The sequence below is a fragment of the Epinephelus moara genome, chromosome 20 (genome assembly GCF_006386435.1).
Source record: "Epinephelus moara isolate mb chromosome 20, YSFRI_EMoa_1.0, whole genome shotgun sequence".
NCBI classification, from domain to species: domain Eukaryota; kingdom Metazoa; phylum Chordata; class Actinopteri; order Perciformes; family Serranidae; genus Epinephelus; species Epinephelus moara.
In genome coordinates, this window is record NC_065525.1 from 33901647 (window position 1) to 33918842 (window position 17196).

The following is a 17196-nucleotide window of genomic DNA, read 5'->3' on the forward strand; positions in this document are numbered from 1 at the left end:
ACTTTAGATATTGGTCCCTAGATTATGTTCACCCAGTTTCATGCAGATCGCTCAAACTTCCTGGGAAGAGATCGATTTTAAGTGTTTTTCAAAACATTCAAAATGGCGGAAAATCTGTATAACCGGAAGTTATGGGTTCTTGAGGCAAATGTGTCCCTCATGAGGAGAGGCATCTCTGTGCCAAGTTTCATGTCTCTACGACATACGGGGCATGAGATATGCCCATTCAAAGTTTGTTCAAAAAATTTCGTCAAATTGGGAAGACGATGGGGTCCAGAAGCTCATGCCCTCCGAGAAGAGGATGAGATCAGCCATAAAACAGGGAACAGACCATGGAACAGCTGATGCATATGTTATATGTCACACTCGAGGCAGACGCTTTTGTGTTACAACTCCATGCAACCTATGATCACACACTGGAGCGGCATGATGCAGCCATTGTTTGGTTCTGCGTAAAAATGCAAAGGAGGCATAAGGTAGGGACTCTGAGTGGCCCTATGTGCAATGTCAGCATAAAAAGGGCAAGAGAAGAAACTGTAATACAGAAACAAGGAGACAAACTGTAAGCCGCAAAATCTAAAGTTGTAAACTCAAGAAAACAAAGAAAACAGGTGGATTTTAAGATGATTTTTGGTGGTCAATTCTAAATTCAAAAGGGAGCACAGGGGAGTCAGCACATCATTAGGAACCATCCTCTTGGAGCCATACACATCAATAACAAATTACATGGCAACCTAGTCAGACTACATCAAGATATCTTGCTTTGGACAAACACTTGGACTGACATCTGCATCCTTAAGAGATTGTTGACCGCCTCCTCCCCACCACACCCCTCTGATGTCAGAACAAAGAGGGACTGCATCTGTAGGTTTTTTTGAAACCAACAATCTGACGCTCACACTCACGTCACGCTGCGACTGGTCAGGTATGCGGCAACACATCTTATGAATGAGTTCACTTCAAGCAACCCGGCCTTCAGGCAGCCACAGAGCAACCAGCATGCTCAGGAATGTGCATAATGACCGGGGCTAACCTTAAAATAGCTGTAAATATGACTGTGTGTGTGCGGGTTACATGTGCGTGACATACAAGTTTGTGTGTTAGAATGTGCATATTGTATATATTCATCCATGTGGTGATGTATGTATGTCTCTACATCTGCATGCTCATACTCTTTTGCGTTTATCCGTGTATTTTTGACCTCTGGTAATGAGGGAAAGAAATGTAAAATATTTTGATAATCAGTTGAGACCTAATTACTAAAGTGAGACAGCAGTCAAGTATTCAAAGCAGCACCGGAGGACACATTTACACATGCGACACGTCCGCTCTCTCCTCTGTTTTTAGGCTGCTGAATCACTGACGAGGCATTCAGAACATGTGGCACGTTTGGTTTCATTCAGAGGTTGCACCGGATCCAAGAGATAGAAACAGAGTCATTAAAAAAGTGCATGTGCTTTCGTTTAAATCTCATCAAGCCGAGCACTCACAGATAACTGACTCAGTTCATGTGGCGCACTTTGTTGTGTCTGCGAGGGAGTTTGTGAACACATGTGTTGACTCAGAGAGACAATCAGATAAGGAGATAAACACACATACACTCATCAGCCATTTTATTGCGTACACACATTCATGTAAACAGATCCGTCCTGCTGACAGACGACTACAAAGCTGTGACTCAGTATGCGAGGCACGCAACGAAGGTGGCTCAGTTACGGTTCGACTCGACAGCAGAATGGCAGAGTGGCTGCGAGCGGAGTTTCATCACTAAGTGCCAGACATGCCAGGTACAGCAATTTATTAACAGCTGCTTTAGGAGACAAGTCTTCACATTTTCATATGACTTATGACCTCAGCAGCTGCTGCTGTCTGAACTCAAACAATTAGTTATTGTTTATAACGTTGTCTATTTTAATAACTGATTGTTTTTGTTTTGTCAAGCAGAAATAACATTTCATCAGATGTGAACATGTGTAGCTTTCCTTTGTCCTACATGATAGAAAACTCAATGTTTGGGCATTTTTCTCTATTTTCTGACATTCTTTAGACAAAATTATTATAGGTGGTTCCTTTTTTAAGGTTTATATATCATTAGCTTTTCAGTAGTGGTTCTTATGTATTCTAATCCGAACATTCAAATGTTGGTTTGAAGTAGCCTACATATGTTTTAACATCAAAATGCTATTTTCCCAGGTCCTATGTCGCCAAGGGGCAGCTATGGTTTAGGAAGTTGAGTGGTCCTCTACTAATCAGCTGGACGTGGTTTGTGCTTCAATGATTATCTTATGAGCAGGTGGCAACTCATATGGTAGTCTCAGCCACTTTAGACCCTTTTACTGTTAGTAAACAGTATGACTTTTTTGGTGGGCGACATAGCTAGCAAGTTTTCTTGGATTGTTTTGGCGAATGGAGGAAGATGATGCAAGTGCTGCATTCAGAAATACTCATTCCGAGTGCTGGAGTGCACTCTGGCACAAACTGGACCGTTCGTAAATTCAGTGCGCTGACAGAATGTACCATTCGGTTATCCAGAAAACTGAACTCTTGGAGTGGCAGAGCGCTGAGCGGAGTGAATGTGCGCTTAACTTAACCATTCGTTAATTCATGTAGAAATATAACGCTCTGTTTCTTCGGCCAACAGGGCTCTCATTTATAGCATCCAGACATTGGGTCTCTGCCCAAACCAGATCCAGATGTGCTGGCCATCAATCAATAAAATGAATGCAAACATGACGTATGCCTATGCCTAGGTCACTTCATCCTAACAGTGTAGAGCGTCAGACTGAATTTACAAACTCACCATGTCAGGAAGCTTTGTGGCTGATTACTCTGCCAATCTTACAAAGGAGGACGACACTTGAACAATTTCCTCCGGTGTGTTTTGCTATCGAAGCTAACGTTAGCTAATGTGCTAAAAAGTTAGCGTTACAGAGAAATCCAACATTCCTCTTAATACCTCCCCAGTTTCTGATGAGGTGGACATGATAACCCTTAATACACATAACGTTATTCATCCCTACAACAGGAAAAAATACTTTTTCCCTAACCTGATATGAAGTGTGCGCTGCACACATGAGCATTTCTGATGATCGCCACCGTCCAGTCCTTCATCTTATTGCATATAACTATAGTTAACTAACTAGCAACTATAGCAGTCTTTATTTTTATTGACAGGCAGTGGCGGCTGGTATGTGTTAAAATGTAAGTTTTGAGCCATCACTCCTTCTATTCTGGCTCCCAATAACACAACAAGACCACATTTTAAGATTCCTATGTAGCCTACATCCCTGTGAAGGAGAGTCGTGTTTTGCCTCCAGCTAATAAATTTATGTCATTGTGGCGTCGGCCCTAAAAGGGTCTATTGTATGACCCTGCGTGTGAATAAGGTGAATGATGCCCGTAGTGTAGAGCACTTTTAGTGGTCACTAAGATTAAAAAAGTGCTACGTAAATGCAGCCCATGTATCATTTAATGTCCCTCTGTGTGACTGAGTCAAGCCTTTTTTTGAGAACTGTATATTATCAATCTTTAAAATTAGCTGTATTCTTCCAAAGAATGAAACTGACATGGAAGCTAAGCTATGTACTGCTGTGGATGAAATGTTAATTCAGAATCTAAGAGTCGAACAATAATATGAAATATGAAATATGATTTGCTGCTGGCCCTGCTCACAGCAGGACATTGCATAGCTTCCATGGCAGTACTCCTGACTGCTTCTCCAAACTGGGGACGTGCTGATTGACATCTACTGTAGGTAACTTATGACAGCCCCTCTGCACTTAAGATTTTCAAATATTATTATCATTATTATTATTATCAGTGCTCTAACCTTCATCACTGCCTTTTGCTCATGGCTGAGTGAACCTTTCATTTAAAAACCTAGAGTCGATCTCGCAGAGAATTCAGTAAAAAGAATTGTTAATTGCAGTCCTAGTTTGAACACATTTTAATTAGCACTTCAACCTCTCTGAATTGCATGGGACTTCCTGCTAGGCTGTTCCCCTAACAGTCCACTTCCAGCACTGATGCAGAGTGAGAACTGCAGGTGCAACTGGAGACCTGGTAAAACAGAAAAAGCAGCAGTGCTCTGGACCCCGAGGGCTCACGAGTGGAGTTTACAGAGGATAGAGACATTAAATCAAAACACTGCAGCAGATAGGAGAGGTCGGACCTGTCTGAGCTAACAGAGGAGACTCAGTAAGACAACAACAGCACAGAATGACTCGTTACATCTCAGAGCACACAACACATTTTTCTGTTGAAAGCAGATCTTGTCTGGTTTCAGTCCTGTCAGCAAAGACGACAAAGATGAAGCCAGACTGAGCCCAAACTCGCCAAAACTGGAAGATACTTATCCTGACAGATTCTGGTTTCTATTAGAGCTTGCATTAAAATTTGGGAGGACTTAAATACAGCTTTGAGGTACTTTTTTTAGTATTTCCATTTTATGTTACTTGAGACTGATATTCCACTACAATAAGTTAAAGTATTTTTTCTACTGCTGACATTCCCTGATGTCCAGCACATGCCTAATCAATAACTTTAAGAGGATGTCCCCCTCAGTGCCCCCAACACTTACAATAATTTGGAAACACATGCTGCAATAAATTAGGAGAACTAACCCTTTAAATTGTCGTCTGATCACTATAAATAGAGAGAGACATAACAGATATTGGGACACAGACACAGATGTAAAAAATCTCAAACCAAAACCAATCTGTGAGCAATAAAAGCTCCAAAACTTCCTGCTGCGCTGGAGAAAGCAGGGAGTTCTGTTGTGGTCGACTTGCGGCCGTCCCTCCATCTGTGAGTCAGCTCTGTGTCTGTTCTCTGCCGGGTAACACAGCGCAGCTTTCAAGCAGGCCTGAATTGTGTTGAGGTGTTAAAGGTGAGGGAGGCCGTGAGTGTGTTTGCGTTGCTACAGTATCTCTCTGTTTCTTCTGTCTTTGTATTTCTCCCTCCCGCAGCGGCCTTCTCTCTTGTTATGACAGCACAGTGTTTTTATTGAGCAGACAGGAGGACCAGCAGTGCAATCACGAGAGCTGCAGCGAGTTCTTTTAAAAGCAGGGAGAGAGAGAAAGGCTTAACTCTGACAGAGACGCAGATACAAGAAGAAGACACACTCGCTGTCTTGTCATTAAACATGCTCTTTAAGTGGGTTTTGCTTTTTGTGGTCCACTGAGAGAGAGTTGGACTCTATGGACCAGCATGATTCACAAAAATGACGTCAAGGAATGAGCTGGACTGATCAAAATAAGGGTGTAGAGTGCGGAAAATCTGCATCACAGTGCCAACTTTGCTTCCTGATCTATGAAGGCTTAAAGGGATACTATGCAGGATCTTCCTTAAAAAAAGAACAGTGTGTAGACTCATACAGACGTAATACCTCTCAATCAACACTTATGACCCACAAGAAGAGTGTGATGGTGTATTAATCTGTAGAGACTCTGCCCTCTGCCTGTATTTTCATCTTGTTTTGTTCAGTTGCAGATGTTCTTGGGTGTGTAGCACCCAGCCAATAACAGCGTCCAGGTGAGGTCGGGACTTTAAAAAGGTAGCATCAGCAACAGACATCCAAAATGGAGGTACAAATATCGTGGATACAGCACCAAAAACATCACATTCTCATCCCAGGTTGTTGACAAAGCGGCAAGCAGACAAAGCTCACACTAAAGAAGAAGACAACAATGAGGCCAACTTGGACGTACTATAAACTGCAGTTCCTCTAATGGCCTCTTGAGGCTGGCTCCACAAGTGAGTCAATCCCTAAAGACCCCAGAGTTACAATGCTCAACTTTAAAGCAGAAATTAACATGTTTACACCCAGGTATAAATATGGTTTTGGTCTCTATAGGTCTCTACTGATGACTCAACGGTCTCGAAGGTGATCGACCACATGGGGTCACTATCACAAAACATCAGATCTAACCTAAGGAACCTTGGAGTCATTTTTGACCAAAACATGCTGTTTGACAAACATGTCAATTCCCTGTCCCGCTCATGCTTCTTCCACCTCAGAAACCTTGCAAAACTCAGGTCCATCATCTCACACTCAGAACTGGAAATGGCTATCCACGCATTTATTTCATCCCGGCTTGATTATTGCAATTCAGTATTCACCTGCCTCAGTAAATCATCCCTGGCCCGTCTACAACTTGTCCAAAATGCCGCTGCCAGATTACTCACTCTATCACACAAGTCCTGCCATATCACCCCTATCCTAGCATCCCTGCACTGGCTTCCTGTTCATTTCAGATCCCACTTCAAAATCCTGGTCATAACTTACAGAGCCCTCCACAATACAGCCCCTGTTTACATCTGCGAGCTCCTCAAACCCTACAACCCCAGCCGGTCACTTAGGTCTTCTGACCAGATGCTCCTGGTCGTGCCTCGGTCGAGACTAAAAACCTGTGGTGACCGAGCCTTCCAAACCATGGCCCCAAAGCTCTGGAACTCCTCACCCTCTGTCCAGATTTTTAAAGTGCAATTAAAGACACACCTTTTCAGGCAGGCTTTTGGACATCTGTAAACAAGTATGTAGTATGTTGTAAATAGATTGCTGTTCATGTTGCTCTGTATTTTTGTTTGTATTGCACTGTTTTACACATTTTGTATTTTTTTATTGTGAAGCACTTTGTGACCTCCGAGCTGTGAAAGGTGCTATATAAATATAGATTTATTTACTTACTTACTTACTTACTATAGCTAATTTCAACGTTGATGACAACTGTCAGGCGGGTGAACTTTAAAATAACTCACCTGTTTACATTTTAGTAGGGCTTTAATGATGCATAATTAAGGGCATGGTCACTTTGACAGACAGGCTGTCTGTGAGGCATCACTACAGTCTATGAGCCAGATCCACCCCTCACTCCTCCACAGCTCCACCCTTAGGCCCAAACTTTGTCTCTTCTGGCTCCAAAAAAAACCAAGATGGCAACAGCCTAAATGCCAGAGTTGGGGCTTCAAAACCAATTTGTGATTTCACAGTAGTTACAAGGATTATTTTTATAGTCTGTGGTTCCAAATGAGTGAATCTGGGGTTGGCTTTCACTCACCACTTCCGCTGGTGAGCACAGAAGGAGGGGATGGGGATAAATAGCAACTCTGAGTCGGCCTGTTTGTTGTTGAACAGGTAGGTGCTAGCAGTTAGCTTGGTTAACTTGCTAAAGTGTCGGCTTTTCCATTACAACAAATGTTGGGTTCCTGCAACAGTAGCTTGCAATGTAGTGAGGAGGGGCCACGTTTGAACATTGTGTTTACAAAAAGTAACCAACCATTCCTGCATAGTATACCTTTCACAGCCGCTTTATCGGTCTTATCATTAATATTATAAAGAGCACATTTAGTTACAATCTGCTCTTATTAAAGGTCCTTTAGAGAATCCCCCACCACCTACATCTGTATTACGGTGAAGTCAGTAACAGTGGGCAGCAGGGTCTCCTCTTCTATCAGATGAAGGTAATCCTGTTTTTTATTTCTTTACAGATATCTCATGAGTTAAACAAGATAGCGTGTTTGCCTAAGGCGGTGGCTGTCATGTGTTTTCTTGCTTTGATACACCGTCCTCACACAGAAGAGAAATCAAGCACCAATTGGCATGTTGAGTGTAAACACTGGGCTCGAGAGTCTCTCACACACACACGCCATCCTCCATCTCACTGAGGGTTGTGGTTGGTGTGGTCCTATTAGCTTTGGCTGCTGTTCCGAAGGTAAACACACACGCTGCTGATAAGACCAGCTGATTGGTTGGAGGGGAGTGAAGCTCGGAGGAAGGAGAGGAGGAAAATCCCCCTGATGGAAAATCACCTTTCAAAGTCAGAAGGACGGAAACAGAGAAAACAGCGGATCACAATTTCATTGATTTAGTCCTCATTAGATCATCAGATGCTGCCAGAGGTAGGACTGAGTCATTGTTTTGCAAGTCACAAGTCAAGTCTCAATTCAAGACAGGCAAGACCCAAGTCCTAACCTTTGAGTTTCAAGTCTTTCAAGTTGAGTTTAAAGTTATCAAATTTGTGACTCAAGTCTGACACAGGTCTAAGACATGTGACTCGATTCCACACCTCTATATGCTGCAGTTGAAAACTGTCAGCTGAAGATATCAGATCGATACCTTAAGCTGGATTTTTAACTTTGAATTTAGCTGGTGTAGGCTTGGCTACCCCCCAAATTAATGGTATTTTGTAGTAGTGCAGCATTGCATCTCACCGGTAAAGGTACAAAAATCAGCACATTCCCATGTTAGTGCAGGGTATATTTTTCGCTGTCGATCGGAGTCAGGGCTAATAAATGATCATGACTACTGCAGAGTTAATTGACCCGGGAATAAATGCTGATTGTAACCTTGCCCATTATATACAAATGCAGGACGTTAGTGGGTCTTTTGTGCAGTGGGAAAGGGGCTAAAGATACCATGTGGAGACCGCAAGAACTTGGGCGTCTTGGGTCTTTTCACCAACAAATGTCCAATATGGATAGAAAATAGTTAGGGGTGGAGAAAGTTACAGAGTTGGTTCTTTTCAGTACCACATCAGATAAACCTTTTCTAGTGCAAAACTTACTAACTTTCATATTTCTACTTCAGTTAACCAGATTAAGCAGAGGGACAAATCTATAAACTTCATCGATACTTGGGTATATCAAAAGCCAGGATCTAATTTTAAAGTGCATTTAAATTTTTTTAAACTATGGCATCATATTAACCATTTAGTTTGGCGAGCTGACATAATCTAGGAAAGTTTCTTTATCTTCTAAAGGTAACTGAGTGTGAGCAGTTAGAGGCTCAATACAATGCAACAGACAAGGTGTGGAGTGCTTTCCCTCCTCATGACGTCAAACTGAGGGTAGAGGGGCCCCTGGCGTGAACTGCAAAACTTTATTCAAACAAACACAAATCAGCAGAGATCTAGAAACCCTCGATCAGGAAGCTGTACTAACCAGCCTCAGAGGGGCCTCAGAGGGGCCGCGGAGCTCAGCGCCACCTCAACTGTTGTCCTGTCAAATAAACTCAAGAACTGCGGAGAGCCACAGGTTTGGAGGACCCCGGTGATTAAAGGATAATAAACGTGAACTCTGCTGAAGCAATCTCGGGCAGCGTCCTGTGAGGGCGAGTGTCTCAGCAGCACTTTGACACTTATTAGTTGAATGTAACACAGGAAAAAAACCTTCAAGTGAAAGGTTCAATCAAAACAGAGATAGCCATCGAGGAGCACCTGCTGTCAGAGAGTGACTGACAACGCAAGAATTAAACAACTAAGAGAACCAATGGGACATTTATTAAAATATATATGAGGCAGTTTCTAGCCAATTACATGTGTTTTGCCCCTGATGAAAACATAAGCTTAAACACTGGGATTTGATTCAGCGTAATGTTGTTTGAGTACACCAGAACTTCTTAATGCAAGTTCTGTGTGGAGTCCTCTTTCAAACAAAACAACACAAATGGTTTCCATAAACACCATTGTCTATTGTATTGAAAATACATCACCAGGTTAAATGTGTGTAAAGGGAGTGACTGAAAGATCTGTCCATCTACAGATACATTAGCAGCACTTCAGCACTTAGTCCTGACATGGATAGAGGACAATGTTTCTCAGACAATACCATGTTTCATCTACTTCTTCAAAGAAGCCAATATATTTCACATTATGTCATCTTCCAATAAACATAAAAACCTACATACAGTATGTATTTATAATTTGTCTGTTGTTAGGGTACCTCTTTAATGTTCGGCCAGGGACAACAGATAAAAAACCCCTGTCTTGCCCCTGCAACCCGGTTTTGGATAAGCGGTTGAAAATGGATGGACATATGAACTTATTTAAACCTTAACAATAATCTGTAGTAGTTTTGTTGCCTAACCTTAAAGTACTTATGTTTCCTGTGAACACTGAAGTTTATTTTGAAAAGACACTACGCATGTAAGGAGCGGATATTTACACGCCATCCCTGAGCATCCAAAACTGATGCTAGAGGGGTAGCTAGAACATCATGGTCTGAAGTGTAGGGTCACTAACAGAGCTACCGTTTACCGTACGAGTTGGGAGCGAGAATGTGTTTTTCATTTACAGTTTTATTCTCTGTGGATCAAGGAAAACTGTTCCTCACAAACCAGTGATGCTTTTATGCCTGAATGGTGCTTTTTTGTATGCTTCTTAAAGGGCATTTCTTAATTATTTAACACTGGTTAATTAAAATTGCAGTGCTGTGATTTTATATTTATGTTTTTCAGCAGGAGTGCTCAATTCATTCATATATATATCTGAAGGTTTTCATTGCAGTCATTTTAACGTTGTCCTTGTATGACCGTCAGCTTCAACAGCAAAACATTTAGATGTAAAATTAAAGCCCCAGAGTTTTTTTAATTTTTTTTTTTTTTTTTTGCTTAACTGACAAGTTTTAATTTACAGTAACACAACCTGTTTGTTAGTACATGTTACATCCTGCAGTGTGTGTGTGTGTGTGTGTGTAGACCCTGAGGGCTAACTGTCAGAAACAGATAACAGGACCATTAGTGCATCGGCAGTCTGTGATCTTCATCGAGGCTGAAGGGACGTTATTGCTCTCATTTACTGAAACACTGCTCTTTTTTCCCTCCACTCTGTTTCTCTCCACATTCAGCCTTCAGCGATGGGCCTGCCCGCTAAGTTGCCACAACCAATCAGGGCTCAGTAAGAGGGAGACGAGAGCCGACAGTTTCTGTGACACAGTCCAACTGATAGAGACTCATTATCTCGCCAAAATGTCTCTTTCACTTTTTTTTCCCCCTCTCGTTGCTCTCTGGCTTGTTCTATGGATATGATTTGGGGAAATAAATAAAACATGCATACTGAATATTAAGTGGTTTGGCAGTGAGTATCTGAATAAATGAGCATAATGAATACATAATTTAGCTGGTCAGGGATTAGTGGTTCAGTAATGGTCCGTCTGAGTGGAAGAGAAAGAGAGGGTTGTCATGAAGCCGATGACGGCAGTTACAGCGAGGACAAACAATGATGAAATTACACCGGAAAAGAAAAAAAAAATACAAGCAGAGCGAGGCCATTCAGAGGCATAAACAGTACACAAAGACAAACAAACAAACCCAGTCGGAGAAAATGTACAAATAGCTAAAAGTGCTGGCAGTGTTTGCAGCAATTAGCTGTCAGGAAACATGACTCCTGCACTATAACCCAGCCTGTCAGCCTCCTCTAGTTGTTCAGCACTTTTCCTCTGACCTTGCACTTTAATGGATGTGCATGCTAATTTAACCTAGCTACATAATTACAGCTGCTTGTACTGTAATGTCGGGGGGGAATGTGGCTGTCCAGCACAAGGCGATCATACAGTACAAGGGAATATTCAGCTCGCAAAGACTGGTTGGTTGCATAAGTGAAAGGTCTGATGATGTTAGTCTGGTGCCACTGAGCTGAAGAATACAGGGTTGTGTATTATAAAGTGCATTTACTCTCTTACAGCCTTGTTCTATAAACAGCCAAGAACTGAAAATGACTGAAGGTGAAACTGGAACACTTTATTTCGTAGCTTGCATTTATGCACATGACCATTTTGCTACTGAAAGGTGGATGTTTGATAGCTTTGATAGCCTTATGTTAAAGGGATGGCCTCTCAGGATGAAGATGCCCGAGTCTTGTTGAGCGTTGGGAGGGCTAATTATCTACAGGTAGTGAATGTCAGAGTATGTCTTATGTACTTTCATGTTCAGATTGTACCTCCTGCCTCGATTTTTTAAAAGTAGCCTGGGCAAATGATTTGGGGGGTTACTATTTCGGAAGAATCATGGACAAAAGCCCAACTACTGGGACATTCTTCCTCAGTTTGTGCTTTTGCAATTTAAAATATTGCATCGACTTCACTTATCAAAAAATAAGCTCTGTAAAATGTATCCAAATATATTAGTCCAGCGTGCGACTGTTGTGGGCAGTCACCAGCCTCACTAGCTCTTATGTTTCGGCACTGTGTAAGAGTCAGTAGTAATATTTTTCAGTCGTTATCAGATGTCCTGGGTCGACCTGTGGATCTTGATCCACTGACCGCACTCTTTGGTATTAAAAGTTCTGATCTTGTGTTAAGCAGCTCCCAACATAACATGATATTATTTGTAACCCTGCTAGAACATAGATTGCTATTATTAAATTGGAAGCAAACCCTTGTAAGGATGTGATGTACCACCTGCATTTGGAAAAGATTAAATTCTCACTAAGAGGGTGTGAAAACAAATTCTACCAGATCTGGCAACCCTTTATAGACCACTTTCAGAGAGACGCACTAAGTCCTTCCCCCTAACTAGCCTCGTTTAAATGACAGAAAACATGGTCAATCTGACATCCTTCAATGTATCAGACATTCTGTTTTCACTTTTATACTCCTGCTACTGCTTGTTTAATTTTGAAAACCCCAATAAAAAGAGTTGGAAAAAAAGAAAATCGTGTTGACAATAATTTAAATGTCTTACCATGATAATATTTTACGTTGTGTGGATGTTATCATTATGGCGTTTTAATGACTTTAGTTCTTTTATCTCAGACATGTTAGGATGTTACATACCTTGACATGTTTTGGCAGAAAATTACGCCTTCCTCAGAAGTGTCATTTGGTGGTGGTTGTGACGCCTCTTTATCAGCTGATCTGTCAATCAGCTGATATTAGGGTGGCGTGATCGTCCTTTCAAAAACTGACAGGACGGTCACGCCACCCTAATATCGGCTGATTGACAGATCAGCTGATAAAGACGTGTCACGACCACCACCAAGTGACACTTCTGAGGAAGGTCTGAGATAAAAGAACAGCTAAAGTCATTATCAGAAACTAAAGACATAATGAACACCATTGAACTATTATGGCGTTTTGCAGACGGTGGGTTTTGCTCTCCATACTCAACAACTGAATGTCACTATCTTCGTCATGATGATGTTGGCATGAGATGTTTAGAAGAAGTTGGATTTTGGTAACTTAACAAGACCACTTAAAACCAACAAAATATCATTATCATCAGTATTCTACGTCAAGTTGACTTTGGCGAGATGTGAGATGTTGTGCTGACATTGAACTCTGGTCACTTGACGTCACAACCTAAATTCAACCAAATATCTAATTATGTTGGTGCTGCTGGATACAGGCTTGATGATACATAGCAGTGACAGAGTCAAGTTTCCATGTCACAGATCATTTTCCACAGCTGCAATCCTCATATCCACAGTTAGGTTAGCTCTTTTGCAGCAACAGTAGCACAGCAGAGTAAGAAATGCTTTTAAGAAAAGCGTTAAATACGACAGAAACTAGCAGTAAAACAACCATCCTTTCTACTTTGGTGCTGCAGATCAGACTAAACTACCAAGAGGTGTGAAAAGCACCTCAGAGAACACTGACAGCACTACAAAGATGCCCTTCTCTCACATTGCACTGAACCATACTGTGCTGCATTCAGAGCTCTCCACTCAACAGGAAGTCATGTATTATCCCCAGTTTGACGTAACTGCAGAGTCAGTCAGGAGCGCCTATTCTTCACTCCATCAGTTGATTCAATCAAAAGCATAAAGGCAGTTTTTGAAGAACATGTAACAGCCACAACAAAGTGACGTACATATGACGTCATTATGATACCAGGACACACTGCAGCAAATCATGTATGAATGAGTGTTGTTAACACGTCATAGAGGCAGAACAACACAAACTGCAATAATGCGTGATCAGCAGCTGCAACAATAACCATTGTGTGGATGGTGACAAATGGCAAAATGGCACAGATAGGAGACGAAGAGGAAGAGGAAGAGGAAGAGGAAGAGGAGAGCAGCATAGACTAGAGGAGAGGAGAGAAAATAAGACGGTACCTGTTCTAATTTGAAGATGTGTTGGTTGAAGTAGTGCTGCAGTCGTTCGTTGGCGAAGTTGATGCAGAACTGTTCAAAACTGTTGTTTTCATAATCCTCAAAACCAAAGATGTCCAGGACTCCTATCGACAGGATCTGGTGAAAAAAACACACACAGATTCTTATTTCTTCATTTTACACATTTGTGAGATCAGGATGTGAAGAAAATATTGTACACATCAATAAAAATGTATGATTCTTTATGATTTACAGATATTTTTATTGTGTTTCATTTTATATCTCATTCCTTACAGCTCCAGTGACCCAGATGCCCCCTGGGTGTCAGGGAGGTTCATGTCATCATATATCATTAATAAGCACCATCTGAAGGAGGCGTCCATCCAGAGACAGCCTTTAATTATGAAATGGACTGTAAAAGCTGTTTCCAATTTAATTTAATTTAATTTAATCCAGCAGTGTTTTATTTCTCTCCGAAGGGCAGTTTGAAATAAAAACATACATGAGCACACGTATAGCTGCATATAGACACTGTTATCTGTACATAAGAACAACGACCTTGACAGAAAGTGCAACCTCATCGACCCCCTGACAGCACCGAGGGAGAGCAAACACACACACTGATGATGTCAGTGCCAAGGGAGGCACACACACACATGCACACGCACACACAGATGATGTCAGTGCCAAGGGAGGTGCACACACATATGCACACATACACTGGTCCACACAGAGGACCACAGGGGGTAAACTGAGCTGAGGGGAACTTGATGCCATCTGCCCAAATGTTCTTGGCACACACACACACACACACACACACACACACACACAATGATCTGTTTTCTAATCCTTTAGATGCCCCCACAGGGTTTGACTTGCCAGCTGCCACTCCAACACACACACACACACACACGCACACACACGTACATACACACAAACAGTGGAATTTTCATTTCATACCACTCCCTGCCTCTGGGAATGAAGGAAGCCAGAAAGCAAGGGATCGAGTCTTGACTGACTGACAGATAGACAGACAGGTGTGGTTGACAGACAGACAGCAGCAGGATGGAGAGTATGAGTCAGACAAATGAAGGTGAGGAAAGACGAAAAGAACAAAAGGGAGGACGTTAACAGGACAAAGGGATGCATGTTGATTTAGGAGGTTAACCTAATATCCCTCCTCTTGAATGTACGTTTACAAATATTGGAAAACCTTTGATAATTGGCCACCTGCTTGTTCCAGATCTAAAAGGCTGAAAACACAGTGCAGCTAACAGTAATAATGACATTTTTCTGCGACCAGGAGTTTCAGGCAGGAAGAAATTCTTTGTAACACAGGTAAACATGTCACAGGAGTCACTGTTCACTGGTAGTGTCTGGTTACAACTCGCCAACAAAAGTTTATTACTGCTTATTTATTATTTATGGCCGGGCCACACTGCCTGTGTGAGCAGCGCGTTAGAGTTTAGATCGGGCCCAAAAAAATCCAGCCCGACCCCACCTGAGCCTGCATGTTCTGTCCGAACCCGGCCCGGCCCGCCCCTTTAACTGTAATTCCAAGCCCGAGCCCGGTTTAAACCCGACATTTTTTTAAGGATACAAACGTGGACATTGATGGCTGACTCTCGTCTTTCTTTCCATGGCAAGCCTTCGTCATGTGCCTCTTAAGTGTCGAGGTCCCCGTCTTTTTGCTGTCATACACCAGCATCGTGCTGCACTTGGTACACTCGACGAAGCCGACACACATTGTCACCGTCGACAGCTCACGTGTGCTGCCAGTGACGCCGTCAAGGGGGGGGCAGGTGTGATAAGTAGTTGGTTCCATAGCCTAGGTCTATTATGAGGAGCCCGACCCATCCAAGCCCGAGGACTGCGGCGGGAAATTACGGCCCGACCCGGTTCAGACTCAGGCAGAGAATCCAAGCTTTACAGTTTTTTTCTTGTTAGTGCCCCTGTTAACAGATAAGAGCAGCCACATTGCCCACGTGAGCAACACTGCTTAGATACAGCTTGCTGCTGCTCAGCTGAGGAACATCTACAGAATAAGAGTCTCACCTTTTTTTAATCATGTGACACACGGATTTAGCAAATATAGACCGTGAAAATGATGATTTGATAATCATAGTGACATCACACCACCTTTTACTACAGTTTTAATGTCTTCATCTGTCACAGACGTGAAAAAATATGAATATCTATTAATATTACTTCTTAAACTTCCACGATGGTGCAGTGCCAGTCAAATGTTTGTAAATGTTGGTGTGTCTACCTGCCCTGCTTTAATACGAAATCTTATTTATCAAAATATGTGCAGGCTCTCTGACACAGAAAATAATATCATCCAGGCCTTTCCCTCTTTGGTTTACCTGCTTATGTATGTTCAGTACACCAATAGAAGGTTACCCATGATGCCATGCAACATGTAAGTGATATGGGATATGGTTTTCTTGTCTTATTTTTAAGCTCAGGCTGAAGAAAATTTCCACCTGATAGGGGTGCAGTTTAACGAGTGGCTTCATATAACTCAGCTGGTGTCAGTGTGACTTTAACACGTGGCTAAAATGTGGTTAAAGGTGCTATCTTAGTTTGAGAAGGAAATACTAAGATAGAAACCCCTTTAACACCCTTTATATAAACGTTAAACCATCACTACACTAGAATAAAACAGAGCTGAATTTTGCTGGCTGCCACTGTGAAACACAAACAGCTCATGACATTACTGAACAACATTGTCACTGTAAAAACTCTCATGTACTTTACTTTCCTAATATTGGACATATTATACTGTATGTTATGACAGTTACTGCAACCGCAAAGCCGTATTTTAAATTATATAAATATACTAGTCCATACCCATTGGTACCTATGCCAATCCTCAATGCCTATGTGCAGTTTCACATAGATTGACCACGTCAGTGAGTAGAAAAACGTGGGACAGACAGAATGACACACTGACAGAATGACACACTGACAGTTTCCGTGATTATGTACAGCATACCATACCATGACTTAGTCATACCAAAAAGTAGAAAAAAGAACCCCAAACATTGGTCCACAGGGGGAGCCACAGTGATCGGTCGTATTTTAGCCATTTCTAAGCATTTTTCTGTTGTTATAGCGCCACCCAGTTGCCAATTAGAGTTAAATTTCTCCAGTCACCTTGAGGCGTACTGTTCTACACATCTACCAAGTTTAGTAAAAATCCATATGGCGGTTAGGCCTAGATAAGAAATGAGCTCTCTAGCGCCCCCATTTTGTTTGATGGGGTCAATAATGGAGGGGTCCCCTCAGATTATGTGTGGTCATATGCCTACAAAGTTGCGTGGTGATCGGTGAAACCCTTGAGATGTTATACACCTTTATGTGA

The 17196-nt window shown here is 42.0% G+C and overlaps 1 protein-coding gene across 8 annotated transcripts in view; it reads right to left on the reverse strand.

Moving 5' to 3' along the window:
* Window positions 1–17196, reverse strand: part of LOC126407576 (unconventional myosin-IXAa-like) — a 209180-nt gene that overhangs the window by 47989 nt on the left and 143995 nt on the right. For all 8 annotated transcript variants that reach the window (XM_050072586.1, XM_050072585.1, XM_050072583.1 and 5 more), the window contains one exon: window positions 13833–13967. In XM_050072586.1, the coding sequence (XP_049928543.1) occupies window positions 13833–13967 (135 nt within the window). The remainder of the gene's footprint in view (window positions 1–13832; window positions 13968–17196) is intronic.